General features: G+C 39.4%; 1 protein-coding gene across 6 annotated transcripts in view; it reads left to right on the top strand.

The window, feature by feature from the left end:
* Window positions 1–12,501, top strand: part of anks1b (ankyrin repeat and sterile alpha motif domain containing 1B) — a 151,007-nt gene that overhangs the window by 46,722 nt on the left and 91,784 nt on the right. For 4 of the 6 annotated variants that reach the window (XM_033989425.2, XM_033989428.2, XM_033989427.2 and 1 more), the window contains exons 4-6: window positions 1,935–2,087; window positions 4,587–4,730; window positions 11,464–11,539. In XM_033989425.2, coding sequence (XP_033845316.1) covers window positions 1,935–2,087; window positions 4,587–4,730; window positions 11,464–11,539 — 373 coding nt within the window. Of the gene's footprint in view, window positions 1–1,934; window positions 2,088–4,586; window positions 4,731–10,096; window positions 10,165–11,463; window positions 11,540–12,501 lie in introns of those variants that run through there. The other 2 variants (XM_055231476.1, XM_055231475.1) reach the window with 2 other exon arrangements.

Raw genomic sequence — 12,501 nt, 5'->3', positions numbered from 1 at the left:
CGTATAGGGCTCTCTCAGAAGATGGAGGCAGGACTTTTCTCTGGCTTTAAGCATCTGTCAGTGGCTCTTCTCAGACAAAACGGAGGGTTTTCCCATCTTAAACTGTCAGTGAAAACAGCAGTATATCAGACTGACAAAGATTCTCCAGGCTAAAATGCCATTAAAGGTTTAAAGTATGCATTGTGCTTGTCATTGAAATGATCATGTGTCAGTTTTTGAATATCTGTGCAGTTTCAGAATATTTACAATAACATTTAACCTTTTATCTGATATATTTCATTAATTATCTTCATGTGTCACACCAGTAAAATGCACAACTCATGATTTAAAAACAACACAGTTGAAACTATAACTAAATACAATTCTGTTCACCTTCACACGAATTAGCACATACGTTTTGATTTTCACTGTCATCCGAACTCTATTGCATCCTTTAATGAGACCTGCATTGAGAATGATATCGACTAAAGTGAAGGGACCTAGTGGCAGCTGGTCACACATTAACACAGTAAACATGCTTTATTACTCATAATGCACCCAATTACAGTGCTTAAGTAAGATAGATGTGCACCAGCATGTTCACGAGTGCAATTATTGTGCATATTCTGTAGCTCCTATCAGCTCTGCTCCGGAAGCTTCCACTTTAACATGAATGAAGGGGTGTGTGGAATGCTCGGCTCTGATTGGTTGCGAGGACCAGGCTCTCACCTCACTCTGGTGCGCCTGCTGCAGCATCACGTGTGGCACATACAGTAGGCCTATCTCTCCATCTCTGAGCTGTGCTGAGGGGAAAGAGTAGAGGGAGAAGAGGAGAGGAGAAGAGGGAGAGGGGGGCAGAGGGGGAGGCTAAGCTCTGGGGGGAAAGTGAGTAAAAAAGCATGAGATATGAGCAGCACAGTGTGGTCACAGTGTTTAGAAATGTTACACAAGAGAAAGATGGGCTTTCAAGGCAGGAAATGTGGTGGGAGAATATATAGGGAAGAACGATGATTGGCATGGAAGAAAGAAATGGCTATCTTTCTTGTGTTTATGTGTTCAAGTGAGGAGTGCAACAAACCTCAAAACATAAGCAAGAAATATAATATAAGTCAATTATTGTGCACTATTGTGGGTTTCAAACATAAGATTTTGGTATGGCAAATGTTCTCCATTGTTATAGTAATAACACAATTCAAATCCAAATAGTGTAACTTTTGAATGGGGAAAGGTCCTCACAAAATCCATCAAATCAGGAACAAACCATTAGCTTGAAACCCACGAATACACACTTTTTAAACAATACTGTAAAATTGACAGACTAGTCTTAACTGTTCTGCCCAGCTTCACATGTTGCTCCTTACTTGTTTATAAAGGATTGTGTTTGTCCCTTATGGTTTGAAAGTCATTACTCGTCTTTCCACTCATGGTTGACAGTCTCTGGAGATCACAAGCAATCTTCGTACTCTTGACACCAGTCCTTCAAAGAGCACAAAGTTCCCATGAACCTAATAGTTTCCCTCATTTAAAATCACCTCAGAATGCTGGGACACAGTGATGCATTGGGTTGCTGCTGTTATTTTTACGTAACACAAAACTGGATCTACTGAATGGGAGTACAAGACTCAGTATTACCAAAGGTCTCTTACAATATGTGATAGAAACCTTTTATATGATTCTCACTGAAGTAGACCATAATCATTCAAAGTGTCATTTCAAATTAATACCTTTTGGATTTGATGAGTGCAAGGTATTAACTCTGACAAATGGATGACATATTTACTATTCACAATGTATTTGGCCACTTTATCATATTATTTTGTTTCAAAACCAGAACTTAACCAACGCTGATCTTGGACTAAATCTAGCAATAAACTTCTTCTCAAATTTCTAAAATTGTCAGTGTCCCAAACAAAGCCACATCAGTTTGTAATGTTTTTGATTGTGTGTTTTGACAGAACCATGAGAGGGAGACGGCGCTCCACTGTGCAGCCCAGTATGGCCACTCGGAGGTGGTGTCGGTGCTGCTTCAGGAGCTCACTGACCCCACCATGAGGAACAGCCGACAGGAAACTCCTCTGGACCTAGCCGCACTCTACGGACGACTGCAGGTCAGACTCAACTTTTATATAACTCAATAGGGCAGCACAGTATCAGTAAATCACAATTTAAATTTGCCCAAGGATCAAATCAAATTTATCAATACATTTTTCAGCCTTCTCTCATATCTTAATGCTCCTGGAGTAGTTTGAAATGAGCAAATCTAATCTCAGTTAATTTTTTCTAGTGCAGTCTTATAACACATCATACATATATAATTTGTATTGCTCCAATAGCTCCATATCGGTGGGGATCAGATGACATCACATCATCAACATACTCTTGGTACTGGGGCAAATGGTAACTATTGTTGTCTCAATTAACGGGTTTTGTGGTTGTATTATTAGACAAGGTAAACTGGCCTTTGTACTGGAACTGCACAATTAGATTTACATTATAAGTCTGATTTTGTTCAGAGTGGACATTGTACTCCAGGAACATTAACATTTGAGAAAAGACTGAAATATGAACAGATTCACTAATACAAGAATATCATAAATTCTGAACATGTTTGTAGAAGTCTAAACCACAGGTACAAGATAAAAAAGAAAAAAAGACTATTCTGTTATTTAAATAATTGCAGCCTTTGTGATTTGATAAATGTGCCAACTCAAATTGTGCAGCCCTACTTGGTACTACTATAAATTATCAGGATCAACAATTCCTGCATGATATATGGACCAAAGGTTGACATATAGGGGTTTACACTCTGCATGATTATTGTTTAGTAATGACATAGTTCATACAATTAAAAGTCTACATTTCATGACATATCACGCCCAAAATTATATTCAGTTTACAAGGTCATTTTTTTGTATGTGTATCCCACAATACACAACTAGTGTCTGTTTGGAGTGGACCTACTTTCAGCTTTAGTCTACAGACCAACCAATTTAGAATCACAGTTAAAAATAGCCCTTTGGCTTTGGCTTTTACTCAGATGTGCCTCTAGGGAGCAACCCAAACAAGTGTACTGTAGTCAGCGAGAGAGAGCCCATAGTAAGATCACACAAGTGAAAAAATGCAAAATAATCAAAAACAAAAACAGCAATTCAGCATTTCTAAATCTTAAACTTCTGACGTGAAGATTGCAGGAGCCTTTGTGGACTTCTGCATTGTAAATGTCAGATTAAACAGAGAGTGGCTGGCAGGTTAAAGAACCATCTGGTGTCTCCATCTGCCCTGTACCGGGACAACAGTGGGAGTTAGCGAAGACAAGACCACAGAGCAAGAACATGACTGTGCAAGTAGGAGTGGCTAATTTGAAAATGTCATGCAAGTGTGCAAACACATGCAAACATGCAGTGCAACATGTCCCATTCAAAAGGTTGTTATCTGAAATGAAACATAAAGGCTTCATATATTTCACAAATCGCCACACGTACGTAGGCAGTGAGTAATTGCATTCAAGCTCTACAGGTTTGTCTGAAAGTGAATGAATAATTTATGAAGGCAGCAGCGTGGTACTTCGCCCTCACTTGCTCTGCATATAAATGAAGGGAAATCCCTATGGCGAGAGATACAGCTGTGCGAAGATGCAACCAACAGGGCGAAAGTTTAGCACAAACATGCATAATAAAAGGGAACCTACTGCTGAGACGACTTATTAAAGACCTTTTAAACCACAATGGCGGATCTACCTACCCTGACTGCGTGATTGGACCTCCCACTGTGAGGGTGATTGGCAGTATTTTTAACTCAACATCTCTCAGTGGGAACTATCTGATATAGCATGATTAAAAATAGCATGTACCTCAACCTGTAATGTAATTGCCCCTTCTCACAATGGTTTAAATAGAGTGACGAATCTGGTTCAGGAGTAACTGCTTTTAATGAGTTCCTTAGATCTTGTTAGGGTTCTAGGGTCTTGATAGTATCTAACTTCTTGCAGTGGAAGATTTTTTTGTACAATTTAGAACACTTCACCACTAATCAATATTTATTTGATTTTTGTTATGATTTTTGTCTGTATTTAATTATCACTTTTTCTGATTTAAATAATATTATACTCTCTATACTAAAATTTCAAACAAAATTTTGATACTAAGGAAAAAGCTCAATATTTTGTTACCACAATAATAATACACAAAATAATTGACGTTTCTTTAATATTAAAATGTTTGTTAATACTATTTCTGCTATGGATCAAGACCATTCTAAAGCCCATTTTAAAATGACTGTCTATTTTTGATATTAGTTTTAATATCAAATAGTATCTGGGTATTGATTTTTATGTTGAGCAATGCTCTAAAAAATACTGGTTTCTAATGTCCAAAAAATGATTACTCTGCTAAATCATGCTTTGTATTGTTGGTGTGAATCCGATTACATTCAAACATCTACCATAATACCATAATAATGGCCCATTACTAAACATAAAAAAACAAAAAACAAAAAAAGAAACTGAAACACCCACAAACCAAACTTATCTGCTTAAATAAATTCAGTAGTCTCAGTGGCAGTAAAAAATGATCTTTGTGTCTTTAATGTCTCTGTTGTCTTGTTGGCAGGTGGTCCGCATGCTGGTGAATGCCCACCCCAACCTGATGACCAGCCACACGCGCCACCACACCCCTCTGCACTTGGCGGCTCGTAATGGACACCACAGCACCGTGCAGACGCTACTCGACGCTGGCATGGATGTCAACTGTGTGGTGAGAGGAAACTCGACTTTGATTGCCCTCTATTGGGGACTAAAGGGAGATTTATGAGTGTGCTGCACAGACAGAGCAGCCCCAGGCACTGTGTTTTCTCTGTCCCCTCACATCAAAATAATATCTGAGGACACAAGAGGAGAATAGTATTAAGAAGTAGAAAGAAGCTGGGATTTGTCTGCCCTGTTTGAAATAAAACTAAGTTAAAGGCACACTAACTTTTCTGAAGGGTCCACTACTTCCTTGTCTCCAAGGAGAGAATCCCTTGGAAGTTCCACGGTCTGACATTAAACTCGCATTCATCCAATAGCATTAGTCTTTCTCCAAAGTCTGAACTCTCCTCCAAACCACATGCTTTTACTGACAGAGGATTGGCTGTAGAGCTCTCAATTAAAAAGAGCCCTGTGGAAAAGGAGATCTGTATAAAATGTTAAATCTGATTTCTTTGAATAAGAAGAAGACTTAAGAGATACAGTTCTTATGTATCCATGACTAAACCTTCCCTCCCTTTCATCTTGGCACGTTGTGAATATTTTAAAAGCCTGCCTTTGCATCAATAAAAGGGAATTAAGAAGTTTGTTTTGATTATTCTGTGTAGGAAGTTAACAATGAGAAAGACGCGGGTGTTTCTTCTAGTATTGCTGAACATTGATCAATTACTTAACTGCTCTCATGTTGTGTTTAGAGCTGCTGTCCCTGAGCTCTTTGTGTTGGTATTTTGTTTTTGTCTGGGCAGAAAAAAATACCAGAGTCTGGGGTATTTCTAGGCGGTTTATTCTTGCAAAGCTTTGTTAGAAACTGGTATGGTCTACTGCTTTTGTTTTCCTCCTCCAGAGACGGCAGTGTGCGCCAAGCTATTTGACATTATTACACAGAAATAGCACTAACATTATGCTAACGGTATTTGGCTGCATACCTTAAAAGGTTTGTTGGTTTATTGGTATTCTTGACCATTTGAACGCGCAGGACCTCTACCAGACCAGATGCCTGGGAGCATGAGGGTTCTGTGCAGTATCTTTGCTGTTCCTAGTACTGCACTTTTCTGGACTGAGATATCCGATGTTTTGTGTTCTGCTTTAGCCACTCCTCCAGTTTGTAGGTCACTGCCCCAAGTGCTCCGATGACCATGGGCACCATTGATACTGTCACCTTCCAGGCCTTCTCCGGCTCTTCTTTGAGCCCCTGGTATTTCTTTAGTTTCTCATGTTCCTTTTTCCTGATGTTCCCATCACTTGGTACTGCAATATCCACCACAACGGCTTTGCTCTGTTGTTTATCCACCACCACTATGTCCGGCTGGTTTGCCAACACCATTCAGTCTGTATCTGGAAGTCCCGCAGGATCTTGCCACGATCATTCTCCTACCTTTGGAGGTGTTTCCCACCTTGACCTTGGGGTCTCCAGTCCTTACTCTGCACAGATGTTTCTGTACCCTATGTCCGCCACTTGGTTATGCCGCTCCATGTATGCTTTCCCTACAGCATCTTACACCCTGTAGTTATGTGCTGGATTGTCTCAGGGGCCTCTTTGCACAGACTACACCTTGGGTCTTGTCTGGTGTGGTAGATCTGGGCCTCTATCGCTCTGGTGCTCAAGGCCTGCTCCTGTGCAGCCAGGATGAGCCTTTGTGCTGTCCTTCAGACCAGCTCTCTCCTCAAGCCATTGGTAGGGTTTCTTGATATCAGTCACTTCAGTTATATTTCGGTGGTACATCTCATGCAGGGGCTTGTCCTTCCATGATGGTTCCTCTAGCACCTCTTCCTCTGTACTCCACTGTCTGAGACAGTCACTGAGCTCGTCATCTGTTGGGGCCTTGTCCTTGATGTACTTATGGCTCTTGGATGTTTCATCCTGGACTGTGGTTCTCACAGTCACTAGTCCTCTGCCTCCTTTCTTACATCTCACGTACTGTCTCATGGTGGATTTGGGTTGGAACCCCCCATGCAAGGAGCTTTTGGGTCTTAACATATGTGGTCTGTATCTCCTCCTTTGGCCAGCTTATGTTTCCTGCTGGGTATCAGATTACTGGCAGGGCGAGGCTGTTTATTGCCTGGGTCTTGTTCTTGCCATTGAACTAACTTCTTAGAACTTTCCTTACTCGCCTGAGGTATTTGGCCGTGGCTGCTTTCATCGTTTCCTCTTCAAGGTTGCCATTTGCTTGTGGGATACCAAAGTACTTGTAGCTGTCCTCAATGTCTGCTAATGTTCCATCTGGGAGGCCCCTTCAGACCTATGCAGAACAGCAGTGGGGACAGTGCATCTCCTTGGTATATGCCACATTTGATGGTCACTTGTGCGAGTGACCATTGTGCAAGGCTTGCCATTGGCCTCAAGGGTGGTTTTATATATATGTGTGTATGTGTGTGTGTATGTATGTATATATATATATATATATATGTGACAAAGTGGGCCTTTGTCCCTTTTTAATAGTACTATAATTTGGTTTGTACACATGTCTGTTCATTTTCAATAACTTTTCAATACTAAACTAAATAGAACAATCCCAGGTTTGTTTTGTTTAGTTTTTCAATCAGTTAAATCACCACACACAAGTTAGTTTAAACATATTTTATTTGTGTCAATTCAGTTCAATACAGCAATCCTCTTACCTGCATCTCCACATGGTACGAACAAAGAGGGGGCGTGCCCAATGTCAGCCATTTTATAGGCTTGAGAGGGGTCGTGGGCTGGACCATGTGGAGGGGAAAACTGGTTTAAGTTTGTTTATTTCTTTGTGTTAATGTCTTACATATTTTTGTTTCAATGATATAAGTGTTTATAGTTTATTTTGTTAAACACTTTAGTAAAGGGACTTGGGCCCTGAGATATGATTTTATATTGAAGGAAATGCTAATGTTACACCCACAGCACCTGGAGAAAAGATGGCGTATCCCGGGGGAGGAGCTTCCGGTGCAGGAGAGTATTTTAGCAGGGCTAATTAGACAGACGAGAGACATCAGTGTAGCTAGGGTACATGTGGCTTTTTCCTTAGTTGTTTAAGTTCTGTTGCTTAGTTTTTGTTGAGCACCGTTAATTTTTGTAAATATGTATTATTTTTTGTGTTCACGGGGTACCCCTATGCGGATAATAAATTTTGTCTAATGGGACTTCTTTTGAGTCTGCATCCTATTTGATCACTTTGGGTCTGCTTCCCCACAATATATATATACATGTATGCATGTGTGTGTATGTACCTTCAAAGGTTCTGGTATTTGAAGTCATAATATGAGGCCTACTGTAGACTGCATGTACTTTGCTTCCGAGTAGATGTTTTTAATTCCCAGTAAACAAAATACATAAGTGAATGTAACCCAGGGCACTGGACCCATGGGTTCTTTTCCCATAGGTCTCTTATGTGCATATACATCTCTGAAAACATGCCCGTCTCTTGTGAACTATGTTGGAGAGATAGTGTCGTTTTGACTTCCTCCTGTTAATAAAAACATGAAGAAATTGCTAAAACCTTCACTCTTTGGCCTATATAATTTTGTCAGCCTGATAAAAACTCTTCTCTTCTGATATAGTTCTGATATTATTCTCTTATAACCTATTGCAGTTGTGGCTTTGTTAATATTATTGGTTGAGTGATGCAGTAAAAGATCACTTTATCTTTTTCCTGATTGCACACCAAAACAAAAAAGCACACTGTAAGTTTATACTCACTTGACAAAAGTGAATAAATGCTTTCTATTACCTGGTTATTGGATGCTTTGACACCACCAGTTACAACACTGCCTCTGTCATTGACATTTTGTTTTAATACATTGAAACAAAATGTTTAATTGTAACATAATGTGCACCAGCTGCTACATTCTTCTTTATGCTGACAGACAACTGGTGCTAGGCATGAAAAGTAACAAATACATCTGTCATGAGAAAGTGCAGTATGCTTTTGGCTAAAGGGCTTAAATCTATTGTAAACATAAAGCTTCAGATACAGGCTTTGCATGTGCTGTAGTTGACATACAAACTTGACCTGTTGGAAACCACCACAAGGCTCTCACTGAGAAGAAATTCATGAGTCAGTGGCTTTAAGGTTTGGCACCACCCCCTTCTGTGGGCTGTGTACATTTGTGTGTTGTGTGTGAGTGTGAACCCAACATATGTTTGTGTGTGTGTGTGTGTGTGTGTGTTTATGCTGTGATGTAGAGGCCTGTATCTCTGCTGTATCTTGCCTCAGGTTCTATGTGTTAGTGAAGGCACTACTTTGACTGCAGTACATGTCTCATTCCTCTGTCCCTGCTGATTACCAGTGGCCAAAAGGTCTTTCATTTAAACCCCACAGAAATGTAAAAATAAAAGAATTTTATTTATTAATTTCTTTAACATACAACATTAAATTAGTTAATTATTTAGTTTAAATGAGTTAAATTATTTAATTAGTTAGTTTCATTCTAAACAACCGTTCTTGACTGAGAGACATAATCTCATCCCTTATTTAATTGTGAATCTTTACAGACAACATTTATATACATGATTCATGAGTATCTATTTGAAAAACATATTTTGTGCAAAAGATATAGGCTACAACATGACCTGTTTAATTGGTGCATTAGCCTTTGAGTTTCCCCATACCACATATCACAAGGAACAAGAACCACCACAATCTATTTACTGCTATCTATTTATTGTAATCATAATGTATTTATGTTTTTACTCGGATCGCACTGAAGCACTTTTTTGGCAGTATCTTTCTGGAGGCAGCTGACAGCAGAGGAAATATTGCCTTTTCTCTCGCCTGAGACCCTCAAGCATCAGCTGGTTGACCACTCAAAGCTGCTGGACTTGCAGCCTGTAATGGGAATTGTGGTCAGCGATGCAGTATGTTAACAGCATGCATGCTCCACTGTCCATTCTTTCAGTATGAAGTGGACAGTGCAGAGGTGCACTGGCTGACAGATGGCAGAGTGGCAAATACTCACGAGTGGAGAGTGTCTGAGGAAGAGTGAAGGAGCAGGTCAGTAATTGGAGTCAAGCTGCAATGCTCTGTCTGAATGTGAATGAATAATTTATCCATGTCAGTCACCTTGTTTATGCCTATGACTGCTTCTTTAATGACGAGGAGGAAGGACAGTGGTAAGAAGCCTGCACTAAGGCCAAGTTTATTGCAAATACCGACACATACTGACTGTTCTTTATGTTCTGTTCTAAAACAGAAAGTCAACCTTCTTTCAATTCCCGGAGACTCTTTTAATGATGATCAACTTCCTCATTTCCTCATGACATCATTGTTTAATCACCATAGGAAACAAGACAGGAAGGGGAATGTACAGGTCAGAAGAGCAAGTGTGGTGTGAGTGGGCTGGAATATTGTCTTCAGACCAGTTGCATGTTTGCTTCTGCCGTACTTCTATATCTTTACGGTTTGGAATGACCTGCTGTTGACTAACTGACCAGCTATTCAGCAATACCTGCCCTGCATTGTTGCCATAGAGTAAGTTCAACATTTGTCTACTAACAAACATGTTGATCATACACATTCTTAAGCATTACTGCTATTTGTGTCATGTTCTATTGCTGGTTTATTATAAAATATGGTCCAATCATTTGGTTCAGTCCAGTTTTATCTGTCCTATCCGGAAGCCAGTTGTGAAGGTTGCAACATGTGCCTGTGTCCTTGCTGTACCAGCAGCAGACATGTTCAGGCTAATGTATTCTGTGAGATAATGGATGCATTTACATTCAACAGCATAAAGGACACACGTCTTTCTTTAGTGCCAACATGTATGTATGAGTTTCAGCTTCCTGTTTATGTGCATCATTTTGAGCACTTTTCAAAATTTGTACTATAGCTATAATATTTTGTTTTGACTTGTTAATTGCTATGACAAATTTTTCATCACTGTAAAACTTATGGCACAATAAAACTATTCAGTTCTGATAAATGTTGGTAGACTCTTGTTTGAGTGTTATATGTAATTTAGATTTGAGTGGTTTGGCCTGGACCTAGACAGATACTAAAACTAGTGACTCTGAATAGTTTTGGCTATGTCTTCTAAGTTTATTAAGTTCACATGGTGATATTAAAGTCTACTATTATTCTGAAATCTCATCATCTTTTTTTTTTATTATCATTGTAGTTTTTTAATTTAGTTTCACGTATTGAGTCTTTTCATTTTCACACTATGTAACTTTTTTTGGTAGAAGGTTCGCCACCTGCCAAGGGGCCAAGACCAGGCCAAGTTACAGGTCACATCTGTAGAGAGGTCACCCCACTTACAGAATGCATGTTTAAGGTATTTTTGTTACCACTAAAAAAATGTTATTTCATGTATTGAGCTACAGGCAAGTTAAATGTCATACCATGCAACATTTCAGGCAAAACTATGGATACAAGAAGATGGAGGCCCCCTAACCAGAAAAGTACACGTTTAAGTATCGTGACCACATCAGTTTGGCCACAATATCAACTTTCGTATCAGAGCTAATTCACAATGATGCTCTTAACAGCCCTCTCCATTCGGGGTGTTGCATCATATCATATTTCCAAATTAGAAGCACTGGTGGTCAGTACAGTGCTGCTGACAGAAGAAACATACAAAGATGTGTACACTTAGTTTCCATCTGCTTGTGTAATGGGGTGAAATAAGTTTCACCGCATGTTATCTGAGCCTTCTCAATATTTGATTAAAACCTTTTCCATATTTGATTTAATTGTTAGTTTCCTTTCCAGTTTCTATTTTGATCTGTTTTTGTATGCAATTGTAACATGGGCCCTGGTTGTGTGTTTCAGACGGAGAATGGCAGTGCCCTCCATGAAGCAGCTCTGTTCGGGAAGATGGATGTAGTTCGGCTTCTGCTTGACTCAGGTGGGTCTATAAATAACTATGACCACAACCCAAACAGTGATGAAGCATGTTTGTGTTTATCTGTATCCCCACTTTAACATGGGGTCAGCTGCTCCAAAGGTTTGGGCACTATCCATCAGTTGTTTCAACCTTAATGTATAATTTTTGTGTGAATCTTCTTACGTGAGCTTAGTGATGTAAAGAGGCTTACGACATAAAAGTAAAGGTGGGCGATATACACAATCAGAATATTGTCTGTAATCACTATTATCTCACAAAGAGACTTTGAAACAAGGGTATAAAGGAATATGTCTGTGCTTTTGTGGTTAGTTTTATGGTCCATTCACATGTTGTGCTAGATTTGAATTTCCACCAAGACATTTGGACAAGACATTCTTGATATTGTCTGAGATTATGATTAGGGAAATAATTAGAAAAAAAAAATACATTGAAATATTCATATATGCCAATATTTACCACCCTTACATAAAAGTATCCAACTTAATCAGAATGCACATTAAACCATGTATTGTTAATTGGCTTCTTTTAGGATGGTAAAATGTAATCCAATCTGTGATACTGTAACCTTGATGCAGCTGCCAGCTCCCTCCCTCTTCCCTTTAGCTGTTCCTGTTTCCTGGAGAACTTCCGTGAGTGACAGCTTGTCTTTGGCCCACATCCTGGACAGGCTCAGGGCTGCCCTGGCCTCCACACTGAACTTTAACATCACAATGCAAAGCTGCTGCTGTATATCAAAGTGACAGTGTTGTATGGCAGTTGGCTTAATTGATACTGAAGTCCAATTCAGGAAAACAAGATAAACTGTAGTAAAATCTATTCTGTTTTCTGTTTAACTGGTCAGTAATCAAGCATTTTAATATGTGAGGTTTCTACACATTTTGTGCTTTATATATGTATGGCATTTTACTGTCTCCTCAGCCTTGTCATTGTATTTATGTTAATATTGTAATGAGAAACTGCTA

The sequence above is a fragment of the Periophthalmus magnuspinnatus genome, chromosome 23 (assembly GCF_009829125.3).
Source record: "Periophthalmus magnuspinnatus isolate fPerMag1 chromosome 23, fPerMag1.2.pri, whole genome shotgun sequence".
In the NCBI taxonomy this organism is placed as follows: Eukaryota; Metazoa; Chordata; class Actinopteri; order Gobiiformes; family Gobiidae; genus Periophthalmus; species Periophthalmus magnuspinnatus.
The sequence above is the reverse complement of the archived record's forward strand: the minus strand, read 5'-3'. Positions and strand labels throughout refer to the sequence as shown.